This window comes from Agrilus planipennis, unplaced genomic scaffold (assembly GCF_000699045.2).
Source record: "Agrilus planipennis isolate EAB-ADULT unplaced genomic scaffold, Apla_2.0 scaffold14, whole genome shotgun sequence".
NCBI lineage: Eukaryota > Metazoa > Arthropoda > Insecta > Coleoptera > Buprestidae > Agrilus > Agrilus planipennis.
In genome coordinates this window covers 646,311-665,746 of record NW_020442313.1, presented here as the reverse complement: position 1 = coordinate 665,746, position 19,436 = coordinate 646,311, and the positions used below count along the sequence as shown (strand labels likewise).

The window sequence follows — 19,436 nt, the reverse complement described above, 5'->3', positions numbered from 1 at the left end:
AAAATTTGTATTAGGAGAGCATAAGAGTCTTGGGAAATATGACTAATTACCGCGCAAAATTTAGTGTTATTATTATTGCTGCTTAAAGTTTAGTAGCTATTTGATAGACATCTGTAATAAAGTTGAAACCTGTAACCTAGATACTGTAATTATATTTGACTATCGGCCGTGAGATGTCACCTTAAGTGCGTAAAATACGAAGGACATCCTATAATTCTTAACTGTAATATAAGAGATAATCGGAAAGTTTTAACAAAAAATGCTTAATTTTTGTAAAAATTAGTTCACTGTATTAATGGGTCGATTAAGAATGTTATTTGTTTACAAATGAATTTATTGTTTGAAATTAAATGCCCTAAAAAATACTTTAATACATTTTGGTACTTCCAGCTCGATTAGTAAGGGACAAATTAATTTATTGAAAAATATATACCGCTTATTCAACTAAAACAAAGTTATCTTCACATACATTAAAAACACCAACAAATTTCTACCTTCTTTCATTGATATAATAAGCAACAAAAAAAATCAAGAAAAACAGTTCTTCATATTAACTAAATCATATTCACGTTCGTATATTTTTGATAAAAAGAATATATAAACAACAAACATTGTTTGACTTATAAACATAATCAATAACAAAAATTCATAACATTTCCTTTCTACTTTTTATGATTAAACCCTTTTCCCTATAATTCTTTCTTGTTATATCCTTTCACTATCTCTTCTTTCCCTTCCTTTTTTCAAGATTTTTTTTAAAATATCTACTCAATCTCCCTTTACACGTATCATCTCAGTGCACTTCAATCTTCCCACATCCTTTCTCTTATCTCTTCTGCATATTTTGAACATTGAATTTTTCTCAGATCTTCTCTTTTTATTTCTCTACATCTATTCTTTATTATATTACTTACATTCAATCCCTTGTTTTTCCATTTAATTAGTTGTTCCTTAGTGATTCTCATTTCCTCTATAGCCCCCAGTCATATCTATATCTTATACATATAGATTTTGACTAAAATAAAAACACAAAAAACAATAAAATTCGTTAATTTGACAAAATTAAGCAAACAAGTGCGTATTTAGATGGTTTTTGAATTAATTAATCTAAAAAATGTCAACCAAAATCATAGAAGGTTGTGAAAGTTTAGAGAGGCGCCAAACACGATACGAAATCAAACTTGTAGCGGAACTTCGAAAATTGAAAATTTATATTAGGAGAGCATAAGATGCTTGAGAAATTAGACGATTTGCCGGGCAAAATTTAGTGTTATTATTATTGCTGCGTAAACTTTAGTAGCTATCTGGTAGACATCTGTAATGCAGTTGAAACCTGTAACCTAATATAAATCATATTTAACTATCGACCGCGAGATGTCACTTTGGATAAGTGAAATACGAAGGACATCCTATAATTCATTAACTGTAATATAAGAGATAATCGAAAAGTTTTAACAGGAAATACCGATTATGGATCGTAACGAATTCAATTAATTTAATTTATCATCAATGTAACAATAATAATTCTTATTCTTTTTGCTACAATGTGAGTGCAGTGGTAAGTCATTATGACATTCCCCTAAAGGGTGTAAGAAGCAGTGAAGTACCTAACACTGTGCCCGTTCCTTAAAAATGTGGTTCTTCTGAATTGGGATAAATGTAAGGGAAGGTGAATTTAAGTACTCTGTATCTTACGGGTTATTTGACAGAGATACCTATAATCAGCCACTTAAAGGAAATTTATTTAACTCTTCTATGTTAAATAAAGCCAATGGAAATGTGATTACACAGAATACTTTATTATTACATAACTGTACAAATAATAATTACTGTTTAGTAAAATAACCTAAAAAGAGATACTTCTTCACAATATAATAGTACTGATAATAATGACTACATATTATATATATAAATACGTTAATATAGAAAATTACTTTGTTGTTAACATTCATGCTTAAACTAAAATTATTAGTCACAGTCTTCAGTTATAAACAATTTTGTCAAATACTCATGGAATGTTTTCCATGTAACGGAACGGGGCATTTTTTCTATGATCGTTCCAATCAGTCTTTTTAGCACGTTTTGGCTGTTATGGGATTCAGACAATTTTTTAATCGCGAGAACAACAAACTGTTCAAGGTTCTCCTCCGTCGTCCCGTTAATAAGCCTTTCTATTTCATCATATTGATCCTTTGATTCCTGAGGAAAAAGTAGATATAGCCTTTTAAAAAACATTTATTTATGAAAAAAATTAAAATATCATTTCAAAAGGAATGTTAGCGAAATCACTGAAGAACGTGCTGTTTTTTAAAAAATATGCTAATTACAGATTTCAGCTACAAAAGGACTTTGTAAATATCACCAAATAATTCCTTTCAGTTTTATAACATATATCTCATATGTGTACATATTTATAATTACTTTAAGAGTAATTTATTTCAAGTGTTCTTTAGCAAGAAATTATTTTGGTTTGAAGCCAAATAGTAATTTTCTCTATTTTTCATGAATCGACTTTTTATCTAATAACAAAAAAAAACAACTCGCTTAATAATGATTACCTACCAAACAATGTGGTTGATTTTGATTCGTATCTTCACTTGCAAGTGACGATGACGATGGGGTGCTTAATACATTCGGTTCACCATTTATTAAAACAGTCGTAGTATTTAAATCAGTTTCTTCTAACAGAGTTATATTTCCTGATGAAATTGATTCCTCTATTTTGTCACTATCCAAGACATGTTCAATATTGTCATTAATAATTTCATTTATTAGTTCGCTTTTCTTAGCCTCCTTAAATTCAAAAAGAGCCCGTTTTACCTCAGCCATTTTGGGTTGGTCTAGAGTCAAACTATTTATTTTCTTTTCGGTTAAAAGTGCTAAATCTGCGATAGTATGAATATTTTTTTTATTCAACTCTTCTAAAAGTGCCGATTTACACAAGGGAGTATTCAACTTATTTGAAATAACTTCCACATTTTCTAAACAATCGGTTAAATCAGGACAAATTGGCACAACGTCGTCAAGAAAACTAATATCCTCTGAAAATTGTATGTTCATGTTGCCTTCGACTGTATAGTCATTGATAATGACTTTGTCACACTCCTGTGTCATTTCTGTGTCTACTATTTCTTTCGATGATGATTCAGATGGAAGTTCGTGACTTGTAGATTTACAGCCTTCTTCTTCAGTAGCTCTTACAGAATTGTGGTCATTTTCGGAAGATATAATTATATCTACTTCTTTAGTTGGAAGTTTTGTGGTCAGAAGGAGATTCTTTTTGATCCCTCGATGTCTATTTACTAACTCATCCTGATGTTGGATGAAGACCTTCTTGCAAGTTGTTGGTGGGTCACTAAAATTGACTCGTTTTCTCTGAAATCAATATTATGTAAACTAATAAAGAACATTAAGTATCAGTAATTAATTAATTAACATTAATTCTCATCAGCGCGTCATAAGCAATTTCGATAAATCACCGAAAAATAAAGGCACGTTAACATGATATAATGTTATTGGGAGTATATTATTATTATCTATTATCTATTAGCATTTACTGCCAACTGCAATATATCAAAAATAAACAATAGTATTGTAACTCAACTAACTTTTGCTGATTGAAGATTATCGTCTGATAAATAGCCGTTAACATCCCTCTTCCGCTTCAAAATGCTTCCCTTGGGTGTTGCCAGGGGACTCGGTATTTCTCTACTGAACTGCAGTAATTGATTATCCGGAATTTTTTCTTTCACTTCATCGTCTAAGTCTATTATAAATAGCGGTCTTTGATCTTCGCAATTTTGCATCATTTTACGAACTCTGCTTGTTTTTGGCGAAAAAACTGTAGAGGCCGTTTTAAAACTAACAGCATCCGACTTTCTTTTGAGAGAAGAGTTCATATGCGGAGACTTTTCATTGACTAAATTTGTAGTAGTAACGAGGCCAACAAGCCTGGCTGAACGTGATGACGGTTGCTGTTGAGAAACCATTTTCGACTTATTTTCATTATCAACTAGTTTAGCGTCTTCTTCTAGATGTTGCTGTAGGTTTGCTGCACAACCTTTTTGGTCATCTGCTTCGGAGTCGAATAAACTTGGTGTTTTTTCGTCTTTCTCTGGTTCCATTACATCGTCCTCTTTTGTACAACTAACAATTTCTTCATTTTGTGTTTCAATTGCATGTTCATAAGATGCTTCTGGTGTTTCAGAACATGTTTTAAAATCATCCAAATTGTCTACCGGTAGTGATTCTGTGTCAGCTTCAGCTATTTCTATTTCGCGTTTAGTAAGTTTCCTTTCAATTTGATCCAAATCCTTTCGTATTAGTTTATCTGGACTGAAATCTTCGGAAATAACAATTGTATCGCTTTTCTGTTCTTCTATTTCTTTTAATTTTTCATTAGCACCACATTCCACAATTTGAACTGTTTGTGACTCCAGTGATTTTTCCTTAAATTGAAATTGCTGAATTCTTTTATCGGTGCCAGTTTGTTGATTATTGCAGCTAATTGTGCAAATCGAATCGGTGTAAGGTGACTCAACATCACCATCAACGACCGAATCGACGGCAGAGGTGAAGGTATTTTTAGTAATTTGATTTGGGTTAGGAGATGTTTTACAAAGAGATTTTCCAAATGATATATACGATTCCTGAGAACTTTCGATAATATCTTCACTGCAATAATCTGAATTCTCATTCCTTAATGAACTGTGAATATCACTAGATGAGTTGCTGCAACTAATGTATTCTTTCGTTTCAGAGTTAGATCTACTTCTTCGATTTAAGTTGTTCTTAATCACAAGTGCTTTGTCGTTATCGTGAGTTAAAGACTGGGATCGTTTTTTTCTGCATTTCCTTTTAGGTGGCTCTTTGCCGCTTGAGTTATTAGAGTTAACAGTATTTGTTTCTACATAATGTCTTTTCGTTTTTCCAACATTCTTACTGGTCTTTTGAATTTTCTTCTTTTTACTTTTCGGAGTTTCTGCGGATTCACGTTTGTCAAATTGAAAAATAAATGGCGAAGTGGTTTTATCGAGTTGCTTTGAATTTCGTCTACTTTTTCTCTCTTCGTTTACATCAATATTGATATCACCTCCAACAATGTCCATTTTTAATCTTAATAGTTCATTAGTTATCCTTTTATTTCTTTTTACAGATTCCACGTTTTCTTCGCCACTTTTTTCCGCTGCTAATGATTCTGCTGGCTTATTTGTTTCTTTTTCTAAACTCGTGCCAATAAAAATATCTTCAGTTGAAGTAATGGCAGGTTTAGCATTTTCTTTAATTTTTTGTTCAGTTTTATTCGTTTCGTTAATTACTAAATTGATTTGCTGCATATCATCATACGAAGTGTTTTCTTTACATTTATTGACTTCATGGTTTGCACTACTACAGTTTCTATTACTATCGTCAGTGAAATCGTTGCATTCTACGTAAGGCATTCTCTCCACAATTACTTTTAAATCCTTGCCAATGGCATCCTCTTGAGAGTTACTTTGCGAGTTACTTGTACTGCCCGTTTGACTTTGGGATAGATCCTGGTAAAGTGCGGGGATGTCTTCTCGACGTTTTTTCATCTTTTCTTTTTGATGCTCTGTCAGCTTTCTTTTATCAAATTTGTAATTATTTTCTATTAAGACATACGTTTCTTTTTTATCAGCACGAGATGGTAATTTTTTAGTAGTAGATGAACGAAAAGGTGTTGTTGTGGACGCTGTTGATGATTTTGGAGAATTTTTCAATTGGCTCCCTTTCAGCTTCATGGGAGTGGTGTTTTTTTCGAGGAGCTGTTGTATCACTCGTGTGTTTTCAATGAAAGTAGGTTTCGTGGACTTCTGCACTATATTTTTAGCTGACGATCTAGATAACAAAGAATTCGAATTTTCTATAAAATTTTCGCTGCTTGACTTTAATGTGTCCTCATTGGTTGAATTTTCTAAGAGCGACAATATTTTAATAGCATTTCGGGATATTTCCGAGTCTTTATGAAGTGTGAGGTCACTTATCAAAGACTTAAGAGCAAGAGGTACTCTTTCTCTAGAAATGCAATTTTTACTCAATATATTCTCAAGTTTGTCCNAATAAAAATGGTTACTTGATAATCTGTCATAAATTCCAAATAAAATTCAATTTTTAAAGAATCATTTTATTAACATCCTTTCTGCTTACTTGATGCGGTTGTAAAAAATACTCGATCGCTTTAAACAATTTTTCGTAAATCAGATCAGCTTTTCCATTTGGATGTCTTAGAACGTTGTTAATACACACTGTAAGTATTAGCGCCAATTTGTTAATATTTTCTTTTGATGTTAAGGGACAATCGAGTAAATCCAGTACCAACTGTAGTAAATCTGAAACTAAAAGCAAACGTTGCAAGTAGGTGATGTTATGTACACAAGCGTTTATTTTTGTAACATACTAAATAGTGGGTCCAAGTCATCGTCTTTAAGAGAATCAAGGGATAATAAAGGTAAGAAAAATGATACTGAGTTGATGACTAACGGCTTCTTCTTTATAATCTTTTGAAATGAATGAATTATCGATGTTAGAAAATTGTGGTGGTTTTTGTGAACCAACGCATTACTTTTGCAAATGTCTTCCATCAACCTTTTCCATGTACTTATTATGTTCTGAAATGAAATACACAAAAAATTGAAGTAAAGTGGTAAAAAATTTAACTTACTAGTTTAAGAAATGAAATTATAAAATTGTATGAATGATATTCCCCGCAACAGTATTAATATTTGCACTTATACATTCCCAAACGATTTGTTTAAAGGTAAACGCTTTTAAACGTTTTGTGGAATTTTGAGTTTTAGTGTTTTATTTAATCACAATTTAACCATATATAACCATCAGGTTCAACTTAACACAAAAAAACAACATCAACGGCAGTTGGTCCATGCCCTCCCGACTCCTATATTTAATTAACTAAGGAACAACGACAACACTTCTTACCTGTTTTTCGTCTTCTGGAATGTAATTGTAATTATTTACTGGCCAAAGCATGTATGACAACAAATATCCAGAGAACACTTCGTTAATTGGACAAGTACGACATAAATCAGGCACGAAATGACTTAATGTGATCCACAAAGGATAAGATAATTTTACTTTCTCAATTTCCGTAATTAAATCACAAAAATCCCCGAACATTCGCACTTTAATAAAATTTCTTTTCGAAGAAAATGCTGCATCCATCGATTGTCGTAGCCTAAACAATAAAAAAAATTATGTGCATCGCAACATTTTGGGTAAAATATAAATAACAAATTTTGAAAATATTCAACAATTGGAGGCGTTTGCAATATTATATAAACATACTTTATTACATAGAGGGAAGAATTTGTAACCAGAGAGGGGGTTTCAAATTAAGTTTGTACATGCAAAGCGATAAACTGAAAACAAAGAAAAGGGACGGTTAGAAGGTCAAAAATTGCATTTCGAAAAACAAATAAAAAATAAGTAGCATTTCAAGGGATGTAGAAAAATCACACTACAAATAACTGGAGTTCAAAAAACTCCCCCACAGATACAGATGTTTAATCACAATCTTTTTATTATGCTAATTATGAATTACTTTTTAGGTAACTTGTGTGAAATTTGATAACAACGATAACTACTTTTTAACTGTTTGCTTTACCTTGTCGTATTGAATTTACCCGTTGCATTGAGATATTTTAAACTTGGAACCAGGACGGGTTTAAATAAACTATCGTTCGTATCTGTACATTCGAAGCTCATTATCGTATTTATTATTGGCATCAATATCCTATCTAAATAATCACTATCGTTATCAGCAACCTGAAATATGAAAAATTAGTTCATTCAATATTTATTTATGGTTTTGTCTCTAGAATTTACTATTTTTCTATTAAACTTAAATTTAACATCTAAACTAATAAGTTTTTATGTTAACATATTGTAAGTTTTCTTAAACTGTTATTAATTTGAAATTACTCCTTTAAATCTACGCAAAAATTAAGAAACTTACCTTTGATAAAGCCAAAACTTGATTGCTTACAACTTGAAGCACTTTTTCTTTTATATCCGAATTTAACTCATTAATGAAATTCAGTAACGATCCCCACATACAATGAATTACCTAAAGATAGAAAAAATTGTGGCATATAATAATATTTTTTCTTTCTTTTTCTCTTCTTAAAATAACGAGAGTACCTTACCCTAGAAAGCTCGGCTGCGTCACTATTCCATTTAGACAATATTATACAACATTCCCCAATACTATGAATTACAGGGGTGTAAATCGTCTGGAAATTAGAATTATTTAAAATTGGTTTCTTCAATTTTAATTCTTCTTCGTAATAAACGCAAGGATCATTCGAGTTGTGTCCATAATGGCCTTAAATAAAGTGTATCAATAGAAACATTTCAGTAAATCTATTAGTATTTCATAGATAAAGAGACTAAAAAATGTAACAAAAATTATCATTTAAAATCGAAATGGTTCTTAAAAAATTATTTTTAATTACTTTTTTATTATTTTCATGATACCAGTCACGCGGTGTAGTTTTTGGCGCCAAACGATGAAGTAGTAATTTAATGACGTTAATACCCTGCCACTATTTGAAACGGTAGAAACTATTACACTGATAAGGTATAGCTCTTCAATTTTTTAATCAATTAATTAAATTGGTTTCTCCTGTGAATATAACACAACACTACAAACTAATACACTTCAGTCCAAATCAATACCATTCCAATCGATGGTGCCTATTTATCTTATCATTAAAATTATTGACTTAAAAATTGATTAGATGCAGGTGAATACTGCAAACATACTTTTTCAAACAAAATCACTCTTCTTTAATTATTATGGTTCAGAAAAGTTGCCTTTATGAAGCGGGTTTGAAATAACATTATTCCAATTTTTATTTTTTATGTATTTGTATCTTCAATTTATGATGATTCATCAAAAAAAACTATAAATATGTTTATGAAACATTTTTTTAATATCGTTAATTTAGCAGTTATTAAGTAAGTATTGCACAAAGTGTCTGAAAAACCTTATTTTGAATCATTATTCATTTAACGGATATTTTTTAAAAATTAATGTTAAAAAAATAAAAAATTAAACTAATCATTTCCCATGCTTGTGGGATATCAGATCAATAATAAATAATTTTACTTACCCAGCATTTCTAGTAAAAATTTCGGGCTTTTTTTATAAAGTCGTACTACTTTTTTCCCTGGACTTGCAATCGCTGGATTATTTGTTGCTACCAAAGGACTTGCTCCTAAAGGTCCAAAGCAAAAGTTTAAGAAATGTTCAAGGCAAACTACAGCCTTATCACCGAGTTTCTTCAAGAGATATATCCATATTTCAAATCTTTTATTAATAACAGCTTCATTTGATGATAAATTAGCTTTCAGTGGAGTCACCAAAAGCTTAATATGTTTTGGCATAGTCATATGTGTTAAATTAAGACTATAATTGTTGATTAATTCCTGTCAAGAAAAGCAATAATATTTGTTAGTAAATTATTTATAACTATTTAAATATTTTACAAGAACTTTATGAAGGAATCTACTTATCAAACTGAATATACCAATAGAACATCTAACTTCTTAAGAGCAAGATCTTAATGCTCTTTATTAATTTGCTTTACATACCACATATTAAAATTCCTTTCAATGAAAACAGAAATAATAATAAAAATTAATAATTTTTCAACTGAAATCACCAGGCAGCAATTTTAATTTGGTTTGTATTGTATATACACTGTGTAGTAGATACAGTTTGACAAATGTTTGATGTACTACTGTTAGCAGCAAATATCAATAGTGATATAATGCATTTAACTTGATATTATGTATATCATTTTTAATTGTTTACCTTCCAACAATCAAAGGCAAAAAGTTTATTATCAATTGATGATGACTTAAAACCACTTTCTGCTATTTTTAAAATGGCATTTGTAATGTCAACACGTTGATGAAACATAATTCCCCCATACCTAAGTAATAGTATAAACATTTTATGCCAGTTTGGATGTTTCATTTTTCCAAGTACATTACGAATACTTAGAATGTATCTAAAATGCATACATTTTTATCTTGAATTTACTTAAAAAACTATTAAACTCACTCATTTTCAATAGCAGCCAAAAAATCTTTATATTTCTCTGGATCCAAATCAGCCAGTGTGTTAAATGAAGTAATACCCATTCCAATTTCTAATGCAGCATCTCGTAATTTTTCATTTTCAGTATGAAATATGAGTGGAAATAACTTATAACAAATAAAGTCTGCTGTTTCCGTTTTAGAAAGTCTTTTACACATTTCAATAAATAATGTAGTAATCTAAAATATTTCATTAATTGCTTGTTACATTTAAATAAACTAAAAAAACTTACTGCTTCTGTCTCATTGTAATAATTGCTTAACAGTTCTTCCAAACTAAAATTAGGTGCTTTGATGTAATCTTTTAATGCATATATCAAATTTTCTTTAGCCGTAGTACAACATTGAAATTGTTGTAATATTACATTCTTATCATTTACAAGTTTAATAAATCTATTAAATATCTCTGATCCAACTGTTACTTTACATAAATTAAGAATACTCCAAGCGGTTTCTCTTATTTCTTCATCAGAATCGTCCAGATCTTCTATTATTGTATAGAGATCTTGCTCTTCTAAAGCTTCATCGAGTCGTACACATTTTCTAACGAAACTGCTATTTTGTGTTGTAATTAACATTTTTAAAAAACGAATTTTATCATAAATATAAACTGTTACTTTTGTTAGATATACTTTTTCATTTGACACTTCAAGGGAGGTAGTAACAACAGAGAACGCTAAATTCAAAAATCGATTTTATTCAAGTCTTTTTTATTACAGGTACACAGNAATATTTATATTTAATGGAAACATAGTTCAATATCTAAAAAATCTTATGGTTATTTTTCAAAATATTTATAATAAACACTGAATTTTAAAATAAATCGTATTGTTCTGTTAACTGGAAATTTAGCCACTACTTTCATTTTTTAAAAATATGAAACATTGATTAGAGATGATATACCCTACTCTATGAATTTTATAGATAAGGATGAATATGAACCCTTTGTATATCTATTATCTAAGCTATTATCTATGATATTAGCTTCCTAACCTCACTTTTAACGCTATATTTGTTTTGATGTTTTGATAATTTTATGTAAAAAGAAAATGTTTTAAAGAAAACTTGAAACATTTATTAATTTTAGAAATAACAGAGCATTACAACTTACAATTTGCATGGCACAGTATGAAAATTCAAAAATGTCGAATATGAACAAAAAGACAGTAAGAAATAAAAAACCTTTTCCGTACTTGTTTACTAATGTGAATATACGTATTTGTAGCAGAAACGTAAAATTAATATAAATGACGAGCTGTTACTGAAGAAATTGAAAAAAATCAATGAAGAAAATGACGAAGTAGAAATAGCTGCTAATCCACAGTATAAAATCAGTGAACCAGAACACCCGTGGACTGATTATGAGCTGCTTGGGGAGTTTGAAAATCTTAATTATGTAATAGCAGAAAATATAGTAAAATTATTTGAAGAAGGAAATACCATCCCATTCATTGCTAGATACAGGCGAAATTTTACTGGAGATATAGCTATTGAAAAACTTAGAGATGTCAAAGAAACATATGACAAAATTTTAACTCTTAAAACTAAGGCTCAAACTGTTTTGAAAAGTCTTGAGAAAAGTGGCAAATTAAATGATACTTTACAGAGGAGTGTCCTTGCTGCAAAAACTGCAGAAGAATTGGAGCATGTTGTGAGTATTTATAGTTTTTTCTGTTTCATTGTGAATAAAGAGATTATACAAAGTACCGGAAGTATTTGTTTGCATTTTCTTTGGGAACATTTGCTATAGACTTTCTATCCTTCAGTTTATTTTTTTCTCTTGATTACTATTTTTAAGCTAAGAAAGCTTTTTCTATAGAGACCATTCTTTTATTTCAGTATGCTCCCTATAAACCTGGTGGAAAAAAAACATTAGTTGAAAAAGCAAAAATATTAGGCTTGGAAGAACCAGCTTTAAAATTATTGGAAAACACAGAACCAGTAAGTCTTTCAAAATATATTAACGAAGAAATAAAGGATTTAAGTACTGTTGAAGATGTAGAGAAGGGTGTAATGCATATAATTGCACACATAATGGCTACAGATACTGAAATATTGGATAAGCTTAGAAAAATGTAAGTTAACTTATTATTTACGAATTATTATATACAATGACATTTATTGCAGTGTAGAATGTTTTACTGCTGTTTATTTGTTGATTTATTTACTTTTTATTCTTTTATTTATTTTTTTCCTGCTTCTTAAATTTCTATAAAAATTGTCATTGTCTAGTATAAAAAATTTGGTCTTTACAGGAGATTGGAAAGTTACTTTCTGATTGAAACAAAAAAGAGTATTGCCAAAAAAAGTTCCAGTAAGGACCTAAAAAATACTAAATTAGAAGCTCAGCAGGATGATGATGAAAAAAAATACGAACTCTATTACGATTTTCAAACTAGCTCAAACTCCATTAAACCTCATCAGGTATCTGTATATTTCAGAATCCTGCAGTGCATGTATGACGGATATTTGTTTTTAAAGGTTTTAGCGATAAACAGGGGTGAATCTCAAAAAGCTCTCTCAGTTAAAGTAATCGTACCCGACTTTGTACACAAAAAATTCTTTAGTCTCTGTGTGGATCGCTTTTTGAAACGTGGGTGTTTCAATGACTCAAGAAAAAGAATTATAGAAGCGTCAATAGACGATGCGTATACTCGACTAAGTAAAAAACAGGCTATTTTTTAAAAATTTCTACTATGAAATAACGTTTGTTATGTTCCAGTTCATCCACTGATTGTTAGAGAAGTTCGATCAGAATTGAAATCAAAGGCAGAAAAAGCATCATTAGAAGTGTTTAGTTCTAATCTTAAACAAATATTGCTTGCCAAACCCATCAAAGGTAGACCAATATTAGGAATCGATCCAGGGTACAAATATGGATGCAAAATAGCGTTAATCTCTTCTACTGGAAATGTACTGAAAACTGATGTACTTTTTCCATTCAGAGATAAATCGGAAAAAAGCGCAGAAATCCTTAAAAAGCTGTTGAAAGCTTACAAGTATGTTGTAGCATAATCATTATAAGAGAACAAAAAAAATTAACAAATTTTTTCTTATATACACTTTTGTTTTTCGTGAATATGTGAAAAATGTAAAACTTTTTGTTATCTTACATTAATCAAATGAACTCGAGATATAAAATACTGATTCACTGCCTGAAAGATTATTTTATTTTTAGCTGCACGTTAATAGCTTTAGGAAATGGAACTGCTTGTAGAGAAACAGAAACCTGGCTCAGTGAGTTGATTAATAAAAACGTTTTCTCACCCTTAGAAGTGTTCTACACAATTGTAGATGAAAATGGGGCTTCAATTTATTCTTGCAGTCCAGAAGCAAGAAAAGAATTTCCTAATCTAGACCCAAACCTTATAAGTGCAGGTAAACTTCTAAGAACTGCATCTGTAAAAATAATATGTATTTATTTTCTTTTTCTGACAGTGTCTTTGGCACGGAGAGTTCAGGAACCGCTTGCAGAATTAGTAAAAGTTGAACCTAAACATTTAGGAGTGGGAATGTACCAGCACGATCTGTCTAAGAAACAACTTGAAGAAGCTCTGGATGAAGTTGTTACCGAATGTGTTAGCTTCGTTGGAGTCGACCTCAATACTGCGTCTCAGTGTTTATTGAGGTAAGTCATTAATAAAAAGGTAAATATTACTGTGTATGGGTGGATGTAACTTTATATTGCTTGGGGTATAAGGAAGGAAAATAATTGTAGTTCTAAAGTTTGTTTGTGCGTCTTCTATTTCGTTTCTTTTATTCTTCTCTTTAACAAGTTTAGTAAGTCCCGTAAGTGATTTTGTTCTAACAATTATTTTACATTAAGTAGAAACAGTTCAAGCAGCTTCCCTTACTTCATTATCAGAAATTATCCAGATCTTGTTGAGGCTTGTTACTTAGTTAAACTAGAACCTTCAAATTTGGAAAAAAATGAAAATCACGAATTTTAAATTGAAAACAGTCAAAAGTATCACTGATCATCAAAGAACATTAGTAGTTGAGCTAGGACCTACAAATCTGGAATAAAGGAATAATACATATTCAGGAAAAAATCTGACAATACTGAACTTTGTCTTTCTCCATTTATGATGCTTTTTCATTACCCTGAAAGGTTTTAAAAAAAAATACTACATATTACGTATTTATATACTTTATTTTAGTGTGTCTTTATTTTTATTAGAAAAATTGCTGGTCTTCATGCAAAAAGAGCAACAGCAATAGTTATTCATCGTGAGAAAAACGGTCCCTTTTTTAATCGTTCTCAGCTGAAAGAAGTTCCAGGTATTGGGCCAAAAACATTTGAACAGTGCGCAGGTTTTCTTCGCGTGGGACCTACAGATCCAAATAATGCAGACGATTTTTATAACAATTCAAGAACAACCAAATTAGATTGCACGTACATTCATCCCGAATCGTATAATCTTTGTAATAAACTTTTGGATATGTTGCATTTACGCGTATCTGATGTTGGAAAAGAGCATTTTATCGAAGCAATGCAACGCAAAAGAAATACTCTAAATGTATCGGAAATAAGCGAAGAACTAAAGTCGTCGAAAGAATCAATCGAATTGATAATCGATTGTCTTTGCAAACCGTTGAATTTCGACTTGAGATCTGAAATGGACAAGACACCGCTATTCAGAAAAAGTTTGACCAATATTTTAGACTTGAAAAGTGGATCAGTCTTAACCGGGAGAATTACGAATGTAACTCATTTTGGTTGTTTTGTTGATATTGGGGTGGGTACCAAAGGTCTTATCCACTCAAGCAAACAAAAAGGAATTCAGTTACAAATAGGTGATAAAGTGGAAGTCAAAGTTGTAAAAATTGAAATTGATAGAAAGCGCATAGGCCTAGAACTAAACAAAAAAATTTAATTTAATTCCAGAAAGTGTTTCTTAATTTATTCTTATTGTTGTACTAGTTTAAAGTAGGCACTAATTAATTATTTATAATTTAAATATAAATTTCAATATTTTTTAAAGTTTTATTTATTTCACAATACATAAATTCTTTGTGCTTAAGAAAGTCCATACGCAGAATTATCAAAAATTATCTAGGACATTTAAAAATAAAGGAATAATTAATCCAATAAAATGATTGTAAAACTAAAACAACAGGAAGATACGTTATGTTTTTATTATAATCGTTGTTACATCTTGAAATTATACAACATAACTAAAATACGTCTACTATAAATATGAAATGTTTACTGGTTTGTTTTTATCACAGGATGAAAATTGTACAGTAGGAGTAGGTAATATGAATAATTACCTTTTTTCAATAAACTAAACATACTTCACTGACCATATAAAAAGGATAAATAATTTGTTGCTCGGAAATGATTAGAAATGTTAAAGGCAACTTTTAATCTTAGAATCTACCTTTTTAAATACTTTTTAATGCACGAATCGAAAATTACGAAATTTTCTGTTTACAATATCATAAAAATGTTAGTAATTAATTAAGTTTTGGTTTTGATACGTATTATGCCTACAAAACATTACTACATGTACAACTACATATATACATTTCTATACATTATTTTATTACTATTTCTGCCCTCGTTTCGTTATTATTTATACTTAAACGTGAGTATATTTGCACTTAACAAATAATTAACTTATTACAAATTAAACTATAATCCCGTGTAATGACTGTCTGCAGTCATAGGAGTGTTTTTTCTGGAAGAGAAGACACTTCGTCTACCCTCATTTTTATTTTTGTCGTCATTAGTTTTATCTCTAAAACCAAAAAGTATATTATTACAAATGGAACAAAATAACGCTACAGTTTCACATTTCAGTATGTAGGAGGGTTTTAGATGTAAACATATCAGTGGCGACCATTGTGAGACTCACATGTTTTTGTATAGTGATAATACCAATACCCCTTGGTATTAAAATCAAAATACTACATGATCTTATTACGAAAAGTTTTTAGTACCACATTAAAAATCTTGCAAAATTTTGAATTATAAACTTACTTAAAAAATGGCAAATGTTGCTCAAGTAAATATCTGCTGTTGCAATGGGATAGTTCAGGCCAATGGGCCAAAACTTTTCTCAGATATGTTTGCAAACGCTTCCTGCGATTTTCAACCAATGTTGAGTCCTTCTTTCCTATGCTTTTCTTAGGGGGGAAATCAAATGTTGCTACTATTGGATCGACCTTTTTTAAATCGCAATGCAAGTTGTAGAATTGAGCATATCTCCGATAAATATTCCACTCGTCGTTTCCTGCTCTCAAAAATATCTGATAAACGTGATGAGCATCCGAACCACTTCCTAATAAAATGTATACAACAATTACTGAATTATTTCAGTTAGTTTTACAAAATGTATAACACCTACAAAAGTACCAACTGTCTTAAAAATATGTACAAATATTTATTTAAATTTAATATAAAAATAATATATGTTGACACTCAAAACATAAATATAAAAAATGTTCATCTGAACAAACTGTGGTACTATGTTTAGGGAAATGTTGTATGGTTGATTATTAAATAATTTTATCCCTGGTTTATTTAGATACTATTTTTTTGTCAAAAGCTTTTTTGATTTTTTGAAAATAGTACCTGTAAGAAATGCTGAAGGGATCCATACATTTACGCAGTTTCGAACTTCTTCCCCCAGCTCATCAGCAGGAACAGGTCCTCTTAATTCTTCCAATTCTCTCTTTAGGCGATCTAGCAAAGTATCTTTCTGGTTCAAAGAAGTTTGCAAACGAACATTAAAATCCATTAATTCCGCATGCATTTCAGCCACCTAAAATTATCAACATTGTTCAAATAATAATGATATTATTGAGGAATTATATACCTGAATTAATTTTTGTTCAAATAGTTTTGCTTCATTTTTGTAATCCGGTAAGTTCGTGGATTCTTCTGAAATCTTTAATTCTTTTATATCTTTTAAAATATTCCCATCAGTGTCATTGAGCATAATAGCACTGACATAATTTTTTAATTGTTCCTGTAACGTCTGTTTCTCTTTCGTCAGTGTCTCTATTTTGCTCTGCAATTTTTTAATCTCTTCTTTATTTTTATTTTCTACTGCAGTAAGGACTGCACTTATATCAGTGGGAACTTCTATAATGTTATCAGAAGTGTCCGGTGAGTCAATTTCGTTTCGTTCGACAGATATCGGAGTCAGTTCTCCAATATTTGTTTGTTCAACAGGTGTTAAAGTGCCATCAACAACATACTGCTCCGATGTTCTAATAGATTCTATGCTTACCCGGTGTTTGGGTTTCTCTTTTTGGGTGTGTGGGTCATTGTTTCTAATCTGAGATTCTTCAACGACTTCAGATTGACTTTCTGCCATTTTTATTACGGAATTAATTTCAGAAGACGTGAAACTTTCGCAGCTTGATGGAACACTTGTTGACACAGCACTGCTATCTTCCTCATCAAACAAAATAATTTGTTTTGCAACTTTTCGGTTTCTTCGATGACTTTTACCCACTTTCATTTTAAAAATATAATATCAAAAGTTAATGAAGTAATATTAATCAACTTAAAAAGAAGTATACTTTATATAGACAAAAAAAAAGTAAAATAAATACTAGAGTAAGTCGTTACTGATAAGTACTATACAATTAATAATAATAGTTTCGAAATAAATTCGATTTTTAAAAAGAATTTTAGTTTAAGTTGCATACCTGGCACAGGTACTTCAATTATTGGTTCACTCTTTTCTTTAACTCTTCTAATTGAAAGTTGAACACCACTGTTCAGATCAGGTTTGTTAATACTTATTGCAAACAAAATAGAACACAAGCCTAGCAATAAAAATTTGTTAATATAGTTTCAATAATATATGATTATTTGTGATAAACTACCTGCAGCCATATTTGGAAGTAAATTACTTTTTTCTTCATCTCGTAAAAGTGCTCCTTCACAGTAGTATTTTTTTAATAAATCCTTATCATTAACAAAGGAATAAAAATACCTACAATTATTATATTAGCTTACTAGCATTCTTCATTTAAGTTTTATATAATAATTATAATCCAATGATATTTATTGTTTTCATTACCTTTGACAAAAAATTAGAATATTAAATTAGGAAAAATTAGTTATATATACCTTTCCAAAGATCTTTCGTTCAAAGAAGACCTTAACCATGCCCTGCCTCTGCCACAATCTGTCCATATATGACTCAAAAATTCATACCTTTCTATTTCATGCTTTGTTAGATGCTTTTTCACAAACGGCCAGAATGCTGTTATAATAAATATATTTAATCGAAAGATAGCATTTTATGATCAATATAAAAGACTTACATATATTTTCATTAGTCAAATTGAGACTGCTGCTGATAATATCAGACACTTGTTTTAATGTTGATGTTTTTTCGATATCAACTGGTTTATTCTTTAGACCGTGTAAAAGGACAGCTTCTAAAGTAAGGCACAGAGAGACAACACAGCTATCAAAATCTGTGGCAAGTTCTGCTTTTCCACCAAAACGTCTCTGACACTGCTGAACACAATCTAACAACTGGTTAAATATTTTTGAAGAATCTTCTAGTTTTGTGGTGTCAGGTGCAGGAATGATAGCTGACATAACCTTAAAAGACTTAACAATAAATTAATTACGTTTTTACCAAAATAAATTGTTTTACAGTAATTTGTTCCAGTTTCTTTTTTCTTGTAAATACAGTTACTTACCATTACTCTCCAGAGAAAGTAACCTTACATACACTTTCTACATTTTTATTGCCTGCTGATTTTGAATTTGATCTATTGTATTGCTGAATAATGAGTTTTCTTATCCACCCCGTTGTTAAAACTATTTTAATTATCAACGAATTATCTCAGATATAAAGTTTCATTGTAATGATACACGTATTGTAATTATATTCATGATAACGATTATGACCACACGACTAAGTAATAATTACATTACCGTATGCATAATTGTCTTATTTTACTTTTCTGTTTTCTTTTTGCACTGTAGGCCACAAATGTTTTTATTCAAGGTTTTATTAAATAAGTTATTTTTTATGAGAACTTTACATCTGCATTTAATATAATCATATTTATTGATAAGGAAACTAAAATAATATGAAGAAACCGTTTTTTATTCATATCGTCCAGCAATAATTTGAATTTCTATAAAACTACTAATATTATAAAAGTTAAATTTACATTATCACGTTGTTAATATTAAAATAAGTGAAATTACTTTTACATATTTAAAAATACCGCTCTGAAAGTTCCTTATTTTGAGTAGATGTCGCTGTATGGAATTGATTTTGTCTTTTCACTGGTAGATGTCTGTAGCA

At 30.1% G+C, this 19,436-nt stretch overlaps 3 protein-coding genes across 5 annotated transcripts; 1 reads left to right on the top strand and 2 right to left on the bottom strand.

The window, feature by feature from the left end:
- Positions 1-1,778: 1,778 nt before the first annotated feature.
- Positions 1,779-10,684, bottom strand: LOC108737360 (telomere-associated protein RIF1). The gene is made up of 13 exons (XM_025980071.1): positions 10,377-10,684; positions 10,109-10,323; positions 9,857-10,055; positions 9,153-9,468; positions 8,184-8,362; positions 7,994-8,104; positions 7,643-7,803; positions 6,958-7,213; positions 6,419-6,629; positions 6,146-6,356; positions 3,609-6,102; positions 2,563-3,375; positions 1,779-2,199 (listed from the first exon to the last, which is right to left on the bottom strand). Exons 2-13 carry the CDS (start codon positions 10,300-10,302, stop codon positions 1,969-1,971), a joined length of 5,376 nt encoding a protein of 1,791 aa, XP_025835856.1. The 5' UTR covers positions 10,303-10,323; positions 10,377-10,684; the 3' UTR covers positions 1,779-1,968.
- A 450-nt stretch (positions 10,685-11,134) lies between these two features.
- LOC108737933 (S1 RNA-binding domain-containing protein 1) lies at positions 11,135-15,121 on the top strand. Of its 2 annotated transcripts, none has more exons than XM_018471131.1 (9): positions 11,135-11,309; positions 11,372-11,794; positions 11,983-12,218; positions 12,399-12,567; positions 12,625-12,805; positions 12,866-13,142; positions 13,322-13,521; positions 13,582-13,771; positions 14,324-15,121. In XM_018471131.1, the coding sequence occupies exons 1-9, from the start codon at positions 11,262-11,264 to the stop codon at positions 15,018-15,020; spliced, it is 2,421 nt and encodes an 806-aa protein (XP_018326633.1). In that variant the 5' UTR covers positions 11,135-11,261; the 3' UTR covers positions 15,021-15,121. The 2 variants fall into 2 exon arrangements, with proteins under 2 accessions (XP_018326633.1, XP_018326625.1); XM_018471123.1 differs by having other exon boundaries at positions 11,369-11,794.
- Positions 15,122-15,338: 217 nt separating this feature from the next.
- LOC108737865 (sorting nexin-29) lies at positions 15,339-19,155 on the bottom strand. 2 transcript variants are annotated; one of them, XM_018471008.2, is made up of 9 exons: positions 18,820-19,155; positions 18,433-18,718; positions 18,236-18,371; positions 17,989-18,098; positions 17,809-17,928; positions 16,968-17,611; positions 16,724-16,913; positions 16,130-16,430; positions 15,339-15,887 (listed from the first exon to the last, which is right to left on the bottom strand). In XM_018471008.2, exons 1-9 carry the CDS (start codon positions 18,820-18,822, stop codon positions 15,782-15,784), a joined length of 1,896 nt encoding a protein of 631 aa, XP_018326510.1. In that variant the 5' UTR covers positions 18,823-19,155; the 3' UTR covers positions 15,339-15,781. The 2 variants fall into 2 exon arrangements, with proteins under 2 accessions (XP_018326510.1, XP_018326503.1); XM_018471001.2 differs by having other exon boundaries at positions 18,433-18,727; positions 18,820-19,154.
- Positions 19,156-19,436: the final 281 nt, after the last annotated feature.